This window comes from Thermobia domestica, chromosome 15, assembly GCF_964235325.1.
Source record: "Thermobia domestica chromosome 15, izTheDome1.hap1.1, whole genome shotgun sequence".
NCBI classification, from domain to species: domain Eukaryota; kingdom Metazoa; phylum Arthropoda; class Insecta; order Zygentoma; family Lepismatidae; genus Thermobia; species Thermobia domestica.
Window position 1 is genome coordinate 191368204 of NC_137468.1, and position 18160 is coordinate 191386363.

The 18160-nt window shown below is 37.2% G+C and overlaps 1 protein-coding gene across 1 annotated transcript in view; it reads left to right on the forward strand.

Moving 5' to 3' along the window:
* Window positions 1-18160, forward strand: part of LOC145671425 (uncharacterized) — a 97835-nt gene that overhangs the window by 37004 nt on the left and 42671 nt on the right. The window contains exons 4-5 of the mRNA XM_081740598.1: window positions 6595-6737; window positions 15536-15721. Coding sequence (XP_081596724.1) covers window positions 6595-6737; window positions 15536-15721 — 329 coding nt within the window. The remainder of the gene's footprint in view (window positions 1-6594; window positions 6738-15535; window positions 15722-18160) is intronic.

The following is an 18160-nucleotide window of genomic DNA, read 5'->3' on the forward strand; positions in this document are numbered from 1 at the left end:
AAAAAGGACGCTCCGAAAGTAAGTTTCGTCATTTTTCACACGGAAACTTTATTGCCAAATACAAATACATCATCTAATCATCAACTATACACATTACACTATTTTTTGACATAGTCGCCACCGATATTGAGACATTTGTAGTGTGCAGTAAGTTTGAAGAAACCACCCGGTGGTTAAAACTCGGTGCCCTGCAATGCAAGAAATTGTCGCACAGCCTGCTTCACCTCAGCATTGTTTTGGAAGTGACGTCCCGAGAGTGCGGCTTTCAATGAAGGGAACAGGTGAAAGTTCGATGGGACAAGATCGGGACTGTAGGCAGGGTGGTCCAATTTCTTCCATTCGAAGCGACGAATCTGATCTTGCTGTGTGTGGTTTTGTCGAAGAGCACAACACCTTCGCTGAAGAGCGGTGATCTCTTTCGTCGAGTGTCGGGCCTGATGATGGACACACTAGTCCTACGTGCCCATTCATACCGGGCAACAGCATGCACTTCCATTGGTGACCACTTGTCAGCACACGTCTGTCTGCCATCGTGATTTTTACTCGAATAACCTCGGACACGCTCGTCTGCTGCTATTCTCTCTTCTTCGGTGCTCTGCACATGCGTCATTGCACTTCCACTGTCGCTCCTTCCGTCGTTGAACCAGCAACGAGTGTAATTTCGTATGTCGATTGTGTGTTTCACCTAGTGTATCATCTTCTCGTTCAAAACAACGAAACTTACTATCGGAACGTTCCTCGTAAATAAATAAATAAATAAATATTTAACGTAAATTCACAAGAATAGCTATTTATTTTGTCCTGAATAAGTACCTTTAATCCCAAACATGTTACAGCATATTACTAACCTCACAAAGACAGTACTCATTCCCAACAGTGCCAAATATCTTTCTGGATAATAAGAGCAACTCGCATAAAATATGTCCAAAAATATGTTTTTATATAACTTCGACTCTAAAATATGAACTACCGGTAAAATATGGCTCAGATATGCGCTTGTATTACTATTGTGTTCGTAAAAGTAATATCTAGGTACATGTTTATATTTACACATATATAAATATCGCAGAATAAAAATGACAATTATACCTGTTGTGCTGTATGGTTGCGAAACATGGTCGCTTACTTTGAGTATTTGAGAGACTGGTAGTATTTGAGAGTAAAATACTGAGGCGAATATTCGGGCCCAAGAAGAACGGGAATGGGAATGACGGAAACTTCATAACGAGAACTACATAATGTGTATCTTTTACCAAACATTGTTAGGATCATCAAGTGTAGGAGGTTCAGGTGAGCACAATGGAAGAAAATAGATACGCGTTAAAAATTTTAACTGGAAGACTATTAAGAAAACCTATGCGCAAATGGGATGACAATATTAAGATGGACCTCGCAGAAATAGAAATATAAAGTAGAAACTGGATCCAATTGGCTAAGAACAGAAGTCAGTGGAGAGCTTTTATGAGTTCAGAATCGAAGTTCAGGGTGCCATAGAGCGAGTGAGTGAGTGAGTTAGAGTAGTATGATGATAACCTCTACATGGTGTCTATCGGTCATAAAAGTCATGAAAAAGCCACGAAATCAGAAAACAGTCATAAAAGTCAAGAAATTTAGCTTTTGGGTCACGATTTTTTTTTTTAAATCTGTAAAATATAAGTATAGACTGGAAAATTTTGTTCTATAAAAGTTCAAAGTTCAGTGCCAAAAATGCCTATAGTCGGCTTTAGACGCTACCAAATCGCAAACAAAGCACGCTTCTGTCGCATGCATGAAAATTTGGCCTAATTCGCTCTTGAAAATGTTACTAAATTTACGGTTTGGGAAAGAAAAGATCACAAAGAAGTCACGAAATTTCATTTTGGAATTTTAGTAGACACCCTGCTCTATTATCTGAGATGTGTTACTGTACAATAAATAAGAGCATGTGTCCTGCAGTCTGTGATGTCACTAAACTTTGGTTTATTCAATTTTATCATAAAAAAAAGTCCAGTGGAGTAACATCTGTGGCGGGGAGAGCGTGATACCACAGCACGCATTGCGCTTTCTTCTGTTTCGATGCCATTTCGCCAACTAACCCGCGCGCGCAAAGTAGTGTAGTGCGTCACTCTTGGGTAGCACTAGTGCCATCTATTGGTCTTTAAAAAAACTTGTAATACTAACCTATGTAACGGACCAGAATTTACATTATACTGTCCAACGGTTATTCCGTAATAAATTTTTGTAATAAGGGCAAGACTTTATGCTCACTCTGTATACTTAACACTTAACCAAGCAATATAAGCTAATACTCAGAATATATTACACTAATCAAAGTTGTAATAAATATCAAACATTAAAATTCCGTGTAGTTCCTTTATCTTCCCCAATACATACCTGCAAAATCATTTACTTAATGACACATTTCTATCAATTCAGTATTAGTTACTAACTCCATGGCCTATGGAACCCGGAGGTTCAATGCCACGTTCAGAAAAGCTTTCAATTGACTTCTGTCCTTAGCCAATAGGATCCAGTTTCTACTTTGTATACCTACTTTTGCGAGATCCTTCTTAATATACTCCTTCCACTACGCCTAGGTCTTCCTGATTTTTTTTTTTTCTTTCTTCGATTGGAATCTACCCAACAATCTTAAGGGCATTAAGTCGAGGAGACTTAGGTGGGCAGATCATGTAGCTAGATTGGAAGAAAGTAGAAACGCTTTCAAAATTTTAACTGGAACTCAATATTAATAGAATCCAAAAAAAAACATTATTCATTGTACTAACCTTCAAGTTGGTCTCACGATATCAATTTGATTTCCAAAAATATTTGTAGTGGAATTAGGCTATCAATTTTAATTTCAAAACAGTTCTTACGTTCACAAGACATGGACCAAAATTACAATATAATCTAGTCAGCCATTTTCTAATGGTGTGCCGCGACGGAGCTACTGGTGTGTCAGGAGAAAGTCAGGACATTACAAAGTATAATGCATGCTTCATCAGTAGAAAAGTTTCTTGTTTGTATCTTTTAAAACGTTATTTTTATAATTATAACAGTAATTATTTTTCGTTATTTGATAGTCTATTTTTCTAGTCTATAGTGTAAGTAGACAAATATGTCTTATAAATAAGTTTGTACTGTCTTACAGTTTCCAGGGATGGTTTTGTTTATTATTGCGTCATAAAGTAACCAATACGTTTTGTACGTTTAATTTTAATAGGCACATTCTAGAAAAATGTTTTACAGATACGTAGAGCTTAATCTTCGCTTAAGGGGACACCGTGGCTCAGTGGTAGTGCATTTACCTCTCGTGCATGGGGTCCCTGGTTCAATCCTTGGCTAAGTAAGTTTGTAGCGGACAACATCGTGTCCGTGGGTTTGCTCGGGGTACTTCCATTTCGTTCCACTTTCTTATTCCACCAATTCTTCCATCATTCGTTTTATTCCACCAATACTTCATTCATTCGTTTCATTTCACCAATTCTTCCATCATTTGTTTCATTTCACCAATTCTTCCATCATTTGTTTCATTTCACCAATTCATCCTCATTCGTTTCATTTCACCAATACTTCATTCATTCGTTTCATTCCACCAATTCTTCCATCATTCGTTTCATTCTACCAATTCTTTCATAATTCGTTTTATTCCACCAATTCTTCCATCGTTGATTTCATTCCATCAATTTTTCCATCATTCGTTTTATTCCACCAATTCTTCCATCGTTGATTTCATTCCATCAATTCTTCCATCATTCGTTTTATTCCACCAATTCTTACATCATTCGTTTCATTCCACCAATTCTTCATTCATTAGTTACATTCCACCAATTCTTCCCATCATTCATTTCATTCCACCAATTCTTCTATCATTCGTTTCATTCGACCAATTCTTCCATCATTCATTTCATTCCACCAATTCTTACATCATTCGTTTCATTCCACCAATTCTTCATTCATTAGTTATATTCCACCAATTCTTCCCATCATTCATTTCATTCCACCAATTCTTCCATCATTTGTTTCATTTCACCAATTCTTCATTCATTTGTTTCATTCCACCAATTCTTCCCATCATTCATTTCATTCCACCAATTCTTCCATCATTCGTTTCATTTCACCAATTCTTCCATCGTTTCATTCCACCAATTCGTCCATCATTCGTTTCATTCCACCAATTCGTCCATCATTCGTTTCATTCCACCATTTTTTCCAACATTTGTTTCATTCCACCAATTCTTCCATCATCCGTTTCATTCCACCAATTCCATCATCCGTTTCATTCCACCATTTCTTCCATCATTCGCTTCATTCCACCAGTTTTCCATCATTCGTTTCATTCCACCACTTCGTCCATCAATGGTTTCATTCCACCAATTCTTCCATCATTCGTTTCATTCCACCAATTCTTCCATCATTCGTTTCATTCCACCAATTTTTCCATCATTCGTTTCATTCCACCAATTCTTCCATCATTCGTTCCATTCCACCAATTTTTCCATCATTCGTTTTATTCCACCAATACTTCATTCATTCGTTTCATTTCACCAATTCTTCCATCATTTGTTTCATTTCACCAATTCTTCCATCATTTGTTTCATTTCACCAATTCTTCCATCATTTGTTTCATTTCACCAATTCTTCCATCATTCGTTTTATTCCACCAATACTTCATTCATTCGTTTCATTTCACCAATTCTTCCATCATTTGTTTCATTTCACCAATTCTTCCATCATTTGTTTCATTTCACCAATTCTTCCATCATTCGTTTTATTCCACCAATACTTCATTCATTCGTTTCATTTCACCAATTCTTCCATCATTCGTTTCATTCCACCAATTCTTCCATCATTCATTTCATTCCACCAATTCTTCCATCATTCGTTTTATTCCACCAATACTTCATTCATTCGTTTCATTTCACCAATTCTTCCATCATTTGTTACATTTCACCAATTCTTCCATCATTTGTTTCATTTCACCAATTCATCCTCATTCGTTTCATTTTACCAATACTTCATTCATTCGTTTCATTCTACCAATTCTTTCATAATTCGTTTGATTCCACCAATTCTTCCATCGTTGATTTCATTCCATCAATTCTTCCATCATTCGTTTTATTTCACCAATTCTTCTATCATTCGTTTCATTCGACCAATTCTTCCATCATTCATTTCATTCCACCAATTCTTACATCATTCGTTTCATTCCACCAATTCTTCATTCATTAGTTACATTCCACCAATTCTTCCCATCATTCATTTCATTCCACCAATTCTTCCATCATTTGTTTCATTTCACCAATTCTTCATTCATTTGTTTCATTCCACCAATTCTTCCCATCATTCATTTCATTCCACCAATTCTTCCATCATTTGTTTCATTTCACCAATTCTTCATTCATTTGTTTCATTCCACCAATTCTTCCCATCATTCGTTTCATTCCACCAATTCTTCCCATCATTCATTTCATTCCACCAATTCTTCCATCATTCGTTTTATTCCACCAATTCTTCCATCATTCGTTTCATTCCATCAATTCTTCCATCATCCGTTTCATTCCACCAATTCTTCCATCATTCGTTTCATTCCACCAATTCTTCCATCATTCGTTTTATTCCACCAATACTTCATTCATTCGTTTCATTTCACCAATTCTTCCATCATTTGTTTCATTTCACCAATTCTTCCATCATTTGTTTCATTTCACCATTTCTTCCATCATTCGTTTTATTCCACCAATACTTCATTCATTCGTTTCATTCCACCAATTTTTCCATCATTCGTTCTATTCCACCAATTCTTCCATCATTCGTTTCATTTCACCAATTCTTCCATCGTTTCATTCCACCAATTCGTCCATCATTGGTTTCATTCCACCAATTCGTCCATCATTGGTTTCATTCCACTAATTCTTCTATCATTCGTTTCATTCCACCAATTCGTCCATCATTCGTTTCATTCCACCAATTCTTCCATCATTTGTTTCATTCCACCAATTCTTCCATCATTTGTTTCATTCCACCAATTCTTCCATCATCTGTTTCATTCCACCAATTCTTCCATCATTTGTTTGATTCCACCAATTCGTCCATCATTTGTTTCATTCCACCAATTCGTCCATCATTCGTTTTATTCCACCATTTTTTCCAACATTTGTTTCATTCCACCAATTCTTCCATCATCCGTTTCATTCCACCAATTCCATCATCCGTTTCATTCCACCATTTCTTCTATCATTCGCTTCATTCCACCAGTTTTCCATCATTCGTTTCATTCCACCACTTCGTCCATCAATGGTTTCATTCCACCAATTTTTCCATCATTCGTTTCATTCCACCAATTCTTCCATCATTCGTTTCATTCCATCAATTCTTCCATCATTCGTTTCATTCCACCAATTTTTCCATCATTCGTTTGCCTTAATCATCATCTCCCTTAGCCTAAAGTGCATAATCGCGGGATGTTTTTATTAACATCGCTTAATGATGTTATTAAATTGAAATATTTAATGTCATTTTCATTTCAATCTTCGCTTAAGTTAGTATTTAATATTTTTTAAAGCTTTATTTTAAAATTGTGACCTATATTTTCGTATGTTTCATTCTTTGCAGCTTTCTGTTACTTCTATGTGTTCCATGGCGTTCTATATGAACAACCGTATGAAATCTTTGTATTGGTGATAACCACAGTGTCTTTACTAGTCTACGTAATTATAAACTTCTGGACATCAGACATAAGAGATGTCGTGAAACTGGCAAGTATTCAGTGTTTACACATTTTATTTAATGAAATTACTTTGTGTCATAGAGCTCATTACTTTTATGTGCATACTAGCTGAACCTGCGCTCTTTACACAGCACATCATTCACGTATGAGCATGAATCTCTTTGTCAATCCTCACATCATCTGTACATGTCCCTTTACAGACACAAGTGAAAGACGTCTTGATAAAAATTGGCAAGGAGTACCATAAAGGGGAGATTTTTTCTATTATTTTTTAATATCTCGCACCGTTTGCAAGATTTGAGCCTACTTCCGATTGGAGTTTCTAATACATGGAGTTTCTAATTCATGTATGATCAGGGTTTTCTATCTCCTTGCATGTAGTATGTAAAGCAAATACATTACACACACAATTAATTATGATGTCGTGATATATTGTATTCATTGGACAAAACACTTCAAACAATAAAGATTTGTCGTAGACTGGAGAAATGGTTATATCCTTCATTTTTCTTTACCATTTGGCCATGAAACAAACTCCTGAGAGATATACAATCCCTATATTCAAATATATGTGTTGGAATGTATAACTCGCAGGGTATGATGCTTTACTTAAAAATTTCAATACTTCCAGTGTACCCCTAAAATGTAATAAAGAAATAATGACCATATTTTCTGTATAATCAATCAAAACTGATCAATCTACACAAAATTTGCAATCGGTGAGTGAAAACGCCTTCTTTCTAGACTCTATGGTTCCCGAGAATTTGCTCGAAAGGATTGACCACAAACATATAAACTTCTCTAGCATTTTAATATATAGATAGGCTGTGGGAGTGTAGCGCCTGCCTCAGATGCGAAGGATTTCTAGTTCAGTTTTATTCCATAGGAGATTTTAGTGAACAACATTGAGTCCATGAGCTAGTTTAGGTTTTTTTTGTGTGTGTGTGTGTGTGTGTGTGTGTGTTTTGTTTTTTTTGCTCCGCCCATCTGAGATATCTCGTTCTACTTAGTGGAGGAGGAGAGCACGATGACACAGTGGTAGAGTGGTTATCTCTGTTGTGTGTGGGGTCTTTGTTTGATACCAAGCCATGCTAGTTTGTGGTGTACAACACATGTGAGGAACTCCAGGGAGAAAGAATCCCTCCCCCCTCACACCAGACATTCGCACACACCAGGGGCGGATCCAGGACCGACTTCTGGGGGGGTTGTCATATTGCTACTTTTAAGGGCTCCAAACTTTGGGATGGGTTTTATTTATATATATAAAATAAGAAAGTTTCCTCTTGAGGGGGGGGGCGATTGCCCACCCTGGATCCGCCCCTGGCACACACACACACACACTTCAGATTATCTAATAGGTTTCCTACTGATCAGGGAAGTCAGGGAAAACTTAGGAAAAATGGTGGAGGTCAGGGAAACTTAGGAAAAAATATTAGAAATCAGGGAAATTCAGGAAAATTTTATAAAATATATTTTTTGTAACATTAATTGTACACCAGTTTCAGCTTAGGCTACAATTAATGATCACAGTATGGAACGTTGCTCAGATTTTTATGGGTGGTAACTGGAATGTACACTCATGTCCAAAATGATTGTCGCATATCTATAACTGTCTTCTTGTAAGAATATAATTTGATAATGATTTTGCAGGGTACTTTTAATACTGATACTATGTATATAATCGGGAAATGTATATTTGTGGTAAATTTCATAGAAAAAGGATTATAAATACGAAAATTAGAATGAGTAAAACAAAATGTTGCTAAATGAACAAGAAAGTTTTATTTTCGTATTATTGTTCTTATTTATTGCTCTTTTGACATGAAATTTGACCCATACATGTCTTTGCCGGTTATACACATATTAACATTGTAAGAAATACCGGGCGATTTCGTTATCAAATTATATTCCTACAGCAACTTATGTATTGACATGCGACAATAATTTTGGGCATGAGTGTACGTATGAGCAATTGATTACTATTTGTCTGTATAGAATAAATGTTCTCATATATAAATATTCACCGTTACTTATTCCATATTTATGCCAACGTCATCCGACACCTGTCATGAAAGTCAGGGAATTTCCTGTCAAAGTTCGGAGAAGTCAGGGAAATAAATTTCTCCAGATCAGTAGGAACCCTATCTAAACATTTTACAGGACTTAACACAATTGAAAAAAAAACAGTTAAAAGCTCGTTTGAAGTTCTAGGTCTGTGTTCTTTCCTCACCGACAAGAATGTGCTTGAATCGTTTTTTGTTAGGACTGAAGACACTCCCTTACATCCCCGCCCCCCCAGAACGGAAACTAGACAAAGGAAATTTGAACCAGAGATGAGATGGCGTTATTTTCAATTTCAGGAAAACACTAATCTAGCAAATAACACTAACTTTAATACATTTTTCTTTACAACATATATTTTTCGACACCACAACATTCTCTACATGCTAAATATATCAGCTACTTAAAAACAAACTCAGTGTGGAGGTTGCATCTCTTTTTATCGCCAGCATGTTGATGTCAGCTGAAGAGACAAATTTCATGTTATCTTTACAGATTTTTTTGTTTGTTTATTTCTGTAGCTGGCAAGAAAGTGAATTACAGTGATCAGGAAATTCATTCCAATTTTTGTTCACATGAAGGACACCAAATTAAAACAGTGACAAGCATATAAACTTATGCATCATACTTTTCCCAAAAAGCCGACTTCATTACAGTTTTCAGAAGTGACGTTTACCGTTCGTTCAGAAAGGTTCTATAGGAACCTTCACGTATTATCTTTAGTGACCTGACACTAACAGAGGTGTCAGTGGGCACTGAAACTCTTTGAAGTTTAATTACTTCGCGATGCAAGGAGAAGAAGACTGTTCATATTTTTGTTACCGTTTCCGAGGCTTCCATTTCCTTCCATACTGATTGCACTAATTCTTCCATAATCATTAATTTCTATTAATCGTGCATCTCCCTTATCCTAACGGCATAACCGTATTAGTCGTACATCTTCCTTAACCTAATGGCATAACCGTTGGATGTTTCACGTGTAGAGGATGGGGTACGGACAAAATCTCGCGGCCAAAACATCGTCGCCCAAAACTTCTTTACGTGGCCAGAACTCACCGCCCAAAATCTCGCGTGGTCAAAACGTCGCCGCCTAAAACATCATGGACCAAAATCTCGCTTAGTCAAAACCTCTCCTTAAAATCTACTCAATGAGTTAGTTTCTTAATATGCAATTCCACATTACAAATAATAATAATAATAATAATAATATAAGAAGAGGCAAAACATCGTGTGCGTGGGTTTTCTCAGAGGTATTCTTGTTTCCTGTTATTTTCTTCATTCCACCATTTCCTTCATCATGATAATCTAAATGAAATTACAGAAAACATCCCAGGCTTAAACTTCATCTATGTTGAAAATTTGATCAAGATCGGTCGGGTGGCTCATGAGATATGATGTCACAAACATAGTCATTTATATATATATATATATACAGTATATATATATATATATATATATATATATATATATATATATATATATAGAGAGAGAGAGAGAGAGAGAGAGAGAGAGAGATAGAGAGATAGAGATTTCCAAAGCTCCCGTTAGAATTTTTTCTTGTCATTAATTTAATGCAATTCTGTGTTATTACTAAATATATAATATAGCGATATATAGAACATTCTACATCGAAGAAATCGTCGTGACGAAATTTTATACCGACGACATTTCTTCCCAGGCGAGATTTCGTCCCACGTACTTTAGGTCAGGCGAGATTCTGTATCGCGAGATTAGAACTGCGAGGTGTTGGCCAGGCGAGATTTTGGGACGCAGGGTTTTTGGGGGCGAGGTTTTGTACCCAAACCATAGAGGGTTACAGTAAGTGGCTGTTGAAATTGGTCTTTATTTTGATAAATTTTAATGGATTATCATGAAACGACGTATTTTTATTCTCAAACTGATAAAAACCTAACCATGCCGTCATATTTTTTTCCCAATGATAGAGATCACTGAAATTGGTGCAAACTTGAACATTGCGTTAGTAAGCTCAACTGGCCGTATAACCGTTCGGAACGTGGCTTTTAGTAATCTTGGTTCAGAGACTGTCAAGAGACTTGTGTGGACCTCGTGCTATAGTGCGCCAAAATTTATCAGATATTACTTTTCCAAACTCATAACTGCTTTTCTCCTCTGGTCTAGTGACTATCGCGGTCGCCTTGTTATCCCCGCTTCGACTTCCGATGGGAGAGTTTGAACGCAATAAAGTAGTTCGGATTCTTCTGTAAACTGCAGGTTCACTTCTTATAACCTAGATATGGCAGCAAAAATGGGACAAGTGCATTGTATCGTTTGGGGAGTGTTTTGAAGCGTAACTTTTATGACTCCAATAATGCCAGTATTTTATCCTTTGGGCTCCAGTGATTATTCCATGAAATCATCTGGGTGAATTTCTCTTTTTGCGTTCCCTTGGTTACACGGTGAAACTACGTTGCAGCATTAACTGATGCTGCCATCTGTTGTACAGAACTACAATTAATTCTTACATAAATTACTAAGAGAATCCAGGTACAAAAAACCATTTGAGAAAGCTCCAAGAGCATTGCCAGAACGAACTTAAAAAGAATGGAGATATGGAGTGGGAAGGATAACTATGATTGTTCCTACAAGTAAAAGTAAAGCTTTTTATCCGCATCTTGTTCTATTTCTCGCAAAAATTAGCAAAATATTATCTCTATACTGAAATCTCCCGAAATTTGAACTTTTTTGGCCCATATCTGGGGAACGGTGGCCAGTTGGCCAGTAGCAAGTTGATCATTGGCTACCGGTTACTATTTGGTACCAAAATGCCGTCATATCTCGTAACCCAGCAAACAATTGCTGTAACTTGGGGCATATAAAAAGAGTAACTTGCAGAAGGAGTGTTACCAGAATATTTTCTAGATCAAATTTCGTAGAACATTTTATGAGTTGGTCCTGATAAGTACTCGATGTACAGAAAAGTGAGGCGGATGGTCGAGGGCAAGTTTAACTAGTCTTAATTCAGCAATGTATATGGAACGTAAGTGATGTAGAATGAACTATGAGCTTTTCATATAACAAATATACAACCAACGAAATTCCATACCATTCTCTTAGGTATTGATCAACACCAATATCATCTCCCGATAACTTAGGGTTCCCGAAATATGGCTTCTTAAATCTATGGAAATCGGCCATTTTTTGGCCAATATCTCGGGAACGGTAAGAGTGACGCGAAAAATTTAATCACATTCTCAGATAGTTTTTGATGCTCTATCGAGTGCAGGGTTCAAAGTTGAAAAAGTCGCAAATAACAGACAGACAGACAGACACACAGCCATAGAGAATTCAGTAACGAACTTCTTAAGTTCGTTGAAAATATAATAATAATAATAATAATAATAATAATAATAATAATAATAATAATAATAATAATAGGTATTTTGCCATTATTAGCATGTCACATGCCGCAACTGAGGAGCGGCCATCTTCTACGTTCTTCCGCTAACCTCTTTGTCTTCACGTACGATTTTTCTGTTTTGATATCGTTCATTAATTGTAGTCTCTTTCGCCCTCTCCCTCTTTTTCCTGTCACTATACCCTCTTACACGTCCCTCATGATGCAGTTCCTTCTTAACCAATGTCCCAACTAGTTCCTGTTTCTCTTTTTAGTAATACCTATAATATATAAAAGCAACAATGAAAAATCTTAAATAATATTTTTTTATATATATAAGAGGAGTCTCTTTAAGCATAATCTTAATTAGGTATACATAAAAAAAATCAGAATATTTTTATGCATGGTCCTCAAAGGGTTAACTCGCTTCCTAGAACTTGAGTTTATTCTTGGGGCCACAATGGCTCAGTGGTAGGGCGCTCACCTCTTGTGCGAGAGGACCCTGGTTCGATCTCGCGCCATGTGAATGTATGGTGAACAGCATCATCTTCGTGGGTTTCCTCGGGTATTCCCATTTTGTCTCATATTCTCAATTCTTCGCTTTCTTTAATCATCTATTTCCTTTAGCCTACAAGAAATAACCGTGGGACGTAAAACTTAATTTGTTTTGAGTTTATTCATGCCCATTACTCCGTAATATAACTCAGCGTATATTTGTCACTGAGTAAATTTGTACTTCAATTGATTAGAATGCCATAGGCAATAAATATCAAGTATTGATGTTGAAGTTCCGGATGATAATATGAGTTAAAGGAATAAGAAATCATATAAATTTGAGATTAAGGGGTTTTTAGATGCTGTGAATAATAGTTAACGGGCAAACGAAGACATGAAACTTTTAAAAATTGATAAAATAAATTGATGTAGAAGGTTTCTTTGATTTAGTATTTCTCACATTATTCGGCGTGACTTTTCGTACATAATGATAGTCTATATACCTAGTTCATTCATGAATATTGTCAGAGACTTCGACCGCCGTTTGACCATGCTGGGTATCATGAGTGAGTGCTGCCATCTCGGTATCCTGAGCGAAATGGGTCCCTGAGCTGTTCATTCAACTGTGGCACACGTGGCAGTAGGAACGTGTAGCGATGGAGTGGGGCGACTATGAGAGTTGTGTTGCAGTCATGGCACTACACAAGGTGGACATGCCACTACCACAGAGTTTCACTACCCAGAAATCCCTATAAATCAGTGAACAATTTGTTTACTACACCTTCCATCATTGTAGTGAAACGAGAACTGTTGGCAGCGGAGTGGCAGAGCGCGCACAATGAGGACACTATAGGCAGTTAAAGCCATAACCGCAAGGATTCGGCGAAAGACCGTCAGGACTGAGTCAGTGATGTCCGGAGAGATGTCCATTTCGAGACCATGTTATGAGTGTTCAATCAGGACTTGGAACTCAGAGCCTACAAACAACATATAGGTCAGTTCCTAACTGATGCATTAGGCCAGCAGAAGATGGTAAAGGCCAAACATCTCCCCTAGCATTACATAGAAAATGGTCACAGGACAGTTACCTTTACTGACGAGAGGCTGTTCACAGTTTGAGTAGTCCTTTAATGCTCAAAATGACTGTGTGTACGCATCATTATCAGTGCAAAGTGCTGAACGTGTTTCCAGGAAGCATCTGTCATGGTGTGGTAGGATGTGAGCTTTAACAATACAACATGACACGTCGGCTGTCGTGTACAAAACCACGGTATTGGACCTTATTGTGAAACCACTGAGTACGATCATGTTCCTCAACCAACAGTGGACCTTCGAACAGGACTTACTCCCACGCAGAAAGCACAGTCAATACAGGAGTGGCTACGGGCCGACGTCCCTGATTCTTCCCACACCAGACTGCCCCTCTAGCAGCCCGAATCTAAATCCGCTGGACTACAAACTGGTCAGTGCTTCAATAAATGGCCTGCCGGAAGGGACATCTTAATGTGGACCCCCGGAAGCGCGCCCTGGTCAAGGAAGCCCACCGCTTGTCTGTTGACACTTCATAATTCCATTGACGAGTAGCCTGCCAACCTCCGGACGTGCATTCAGGCTCAGAGGTGAACAGTTTCAAAACTGATTGGTGCTCTTCATTCTCCACATTTCCGTGTATCATCTTGGAAGAGGCTATGAATATATCGTCAATTCTGTGTTTCATTTCCAAACTTCTGACAGTATTGTAATATATGATAGAGAATCGGCACACGGATTTAACGGTTTATACACTGAATTACGAATAAGTGATGTCTCTAAATAATCATTTTTCTATAAATTGAACCTCCTGCCAGAGCAGCGCGGAAGTCTTGTGGTTTGTTGGTTAGGAACCTCTTGCCTGTAGCAGCGCAGAGGTGGGTTAGTAATTCCTGTCCAGTGCAACGGAAAGATTGCTAAGGAATCTCTTGTCTGTAAAGTGCAGAAATAATGTTAGGAAGTCTCTTCCGCCTAGAACAGCTTGGAGAGAAAGGCAGGAATTGATCAGCTGGAGACTGATCCTCTTTTATAGCCAGGTTCTCTTCGTGACTTTTCTTTAGAGGTGTCATCCGTCGGCTGCTTGGTGGTCCTTGTGTTGAAGCACGTAGTGTTGCTTGTAAATATGAGGGAATATTGCAGTATTTATGAGAAAACTTAGGGCACCAAAACTGTAGAAATTGTTTACAATGTGTTAATAAACTATTTATGCCCTACGTTAATAAACTATTTATGTCCTTTGGGGAATTCTTTGTTCTCGAATTGCTTATTCCTAAAATATGCATTTTTGACTTCATGACTTCTTTTACGCTGATAAGGACTACCACTACACGGTAGCATTGTTCGAAATGACGCGTGTTGCAATGTATTTCTTTCTTCTTCTTTTTTTTGTGCTTTTGGTCGACCCTGGCTCTGAAACTTTGCACTTTTCCCCACAGTTCCATATGAACTTTTTCTTATTTTAATGTGAGGAATCACCGTTTACAATTTGTCAGTATAATTCATTAACATCTTGCATATTACAATGAAATATAGATTACAATAACAATTTCTCATTTTTAGTAGACTTTGAAGGTACTGACCCTATTCATATTCCATATTGTACAGAAAACGTTCAACTGTTTCATAGGGTACATGTCTTAAATCTTTGTGCTTCGTATTTTTTTTTTTTTTTTTTTTTTTTTTTTAATATCATATTTAACTAACTTTCATACACCTTTTCCCCACTAAAATCTTTTCTTACCTATATCTTGACAATGTTTTCAGCCCTCAGTGAAATTTCTACATTTAACTTGATCTATCGTAATTTAGAAGAACAAGATGAGTTAGTAATAAAATTGCTCTTTTGAATGGCTGAGATGATAATAAATTCTTTCTTTTGTTTGCAGGTGCGATTGATCGTCACAATATTCGCTGGACCTGTCATTGTTGTAATGGGCTATTGCATTAGTTTGGATTATTTTACATCAGGAAATTTAGTATTTCGAACTGTAGGAGCGGATCCTACCATGCAGTCAATGTGCAGGAAATTACAAAGGGTTTTGGTACTTTTAGCTTTCGACGCTCAAGCTTTGGTAAGATGATTTTGTATTCATTTATGTAGTTATTCTAAAAATTCTACAATATCTTAATTCTCTGGTGGGAGGGGTCACTGATTCGATCCCTGACCAAGTGGGTTTTGTGGTGGACAAATACCGTGTCCGTGGGTTTTTCGAGGTACTGGCGTTTCCTCCCACTCTCATTCCACCAATTCTTCCAGCATCATTCACTTGCCTTAATCATCGCCTCCCTTAGCTTATTCTATAAGTAATATGTTGCTCCCACTATTGAGTACTGTTCTCCTATCTGGTCTATGGCCTGCCCTACTCATCTGAAAAAATTAAATTCTGTAATACATTTCGTTTTAGCCATTGTATCCTACCGAGTACCTCACCTTCGAACACTTCCAAAAAATGATGTTTTAACATTTCTCAATATCAAACCTCCCCTAGTGAGAAACAAAATTTCTGACCTAATATTTTTGCATAAAATTGTAAATGGCCATATATCATGTGAACAGTTATTAAGTCAGATCAATTTTCGCGCACCCGCTAGAACAACACGATCTAGTAATCTCTTTTACACTCGAGCTGCGAGAGTTAATATTGTCCAAGGGTCCCTTCTAAACCGAATTGTTAGCACGTATAATAAGTTACCAGAAACTGTAAACGTTTTTTTCAAATGAGCATACCTTCAGATCATCTATAAATAAACTATCTTTGTAATGTTGCCATTGTACTGTACTATCTTGATTTCAATTTGTTATTCTATTGTTATGTTACAAATTGTTAAAATGTTTCAGTGTAAAATGGCCTAGTGCTGTATCTGAAACCTATTATAAATAAATAAATAAAGGGACGTTAAACAAAAGATATCTTAACCCGTTCCAGTTATGAAAAACATTGGTCAAGTTTGGAACATAGCCTAAAATTAGAAAGTTGCGGGAACTTGTTGTAAACGTAACTACCAAAAACTATTGTTGTAATGTTATAGAAGGAGACAACGGCAACATTTTCTGAAACAATTTCCCAGAAGTACTTCGTTTTAAGCAGAATATCAAATACCAGTCTCTACCTATGTTTTTCATATTTCCAGAACAGGTTGAGAAATCAAATTGCTATAAACAGTAGTATAATGTTTATACATTTATTGTAAATTCTCTAGGTGATTGGGTATGATAACTATCTAAGCACATTTTTGAACGAATATTTAAAAAAGAAGAAGAAGAAGAAGAAAAATTTTTTCTGCCTACTTGTTAGAAATAAAGTCATGGGCGAAAGTAAACACAAACGTATCATCTCTGTGCCAAGGTCACATTGAGATTGCGAGTCAGTCCTGTGTATAAAAGTTTCATAGATAGTGTGCTTCGTACTGAGCAAGGAAATATGAACAGTATGCGGCTGAAAAATAAGAGAAAGTTTCATTACGACGACTTGTACATTACCTTCTTGGACAACTATCTATGGTGAAAGTTCTGAAGCATTTTTCAGAAAGAGAACTTTTCACATTGTAGGATATGTACCATCATAAAATGCTATCAAAATAGTCTCCCGGCTGAAGACTTGCTAAAGTGTGGCCGTCCTGGCAAACTGACCAACATTTCCAAGAGAAAACTGAAGAAACTTCCAAAAAACCGTGTTGGGATAAGTGGTCAGAAACTGGCTGGTAAATTTCATGTCTCCAGAAAAAACTGTTGTTTGGAATTTGCAGAAAATGGGTGTAAAATATTTCAAGCGTCTAAAACCACCCACTTGACTGGAAGACCAATCGGAAAACGACCATTAGGAAGACCTAGGCGCAGATGGGAGGACAATATTAAGATGGATCTCGCAGAGATTGGAATACAAAGTAGAAAGTGGATGCAGTTAGCTAAGGATAGAAGTCAGTGGAGAGCTTTTGTGAACGCGGCATTGAACCTCCGGGTTCCATAGGCCGTAGAGTTAGTGAGTTAGTTAGTTAGTTAGTATAAAACCACCCAAGTGTACAGAGAACCAACTCGCTATAATAACAGGCAAGTGGAGAAAACTTCGTTCGCGGATGAAATGCCAAGAAAAGGTAGATATTATACATTCGATTCTATGGTACTCCAGCTACTGTTCGCTATAAAAGAAAGGAAAAATTTAAGAAGAAAGTACTGGTATGGGTGACTATTTCACCCAACCATTCATCTATACAGTTAATGATTCAGCAATCACAGCCGACATGTACACCAAGAGATATCTCTCAAAGTTGATTCAGTTCATTAGCACACACCATCATAATGATAACTATGTATTTTGGTCAGATCCCGTAACCAGTCATTATGGCAGGAAGTCAAATGACTGGTTGGCAGCGCACAATAGCATGGAACGCCTGTCTTCCATAATTGCTGGCTGCGGACGTTTATGAAGGGGAGTGGGAAGCTAAAACTTCATGACAGCTCGTCCGTCGCATCAAGACTAATCTACGGAACTTCACTTCAGGTCTGTCTAAAG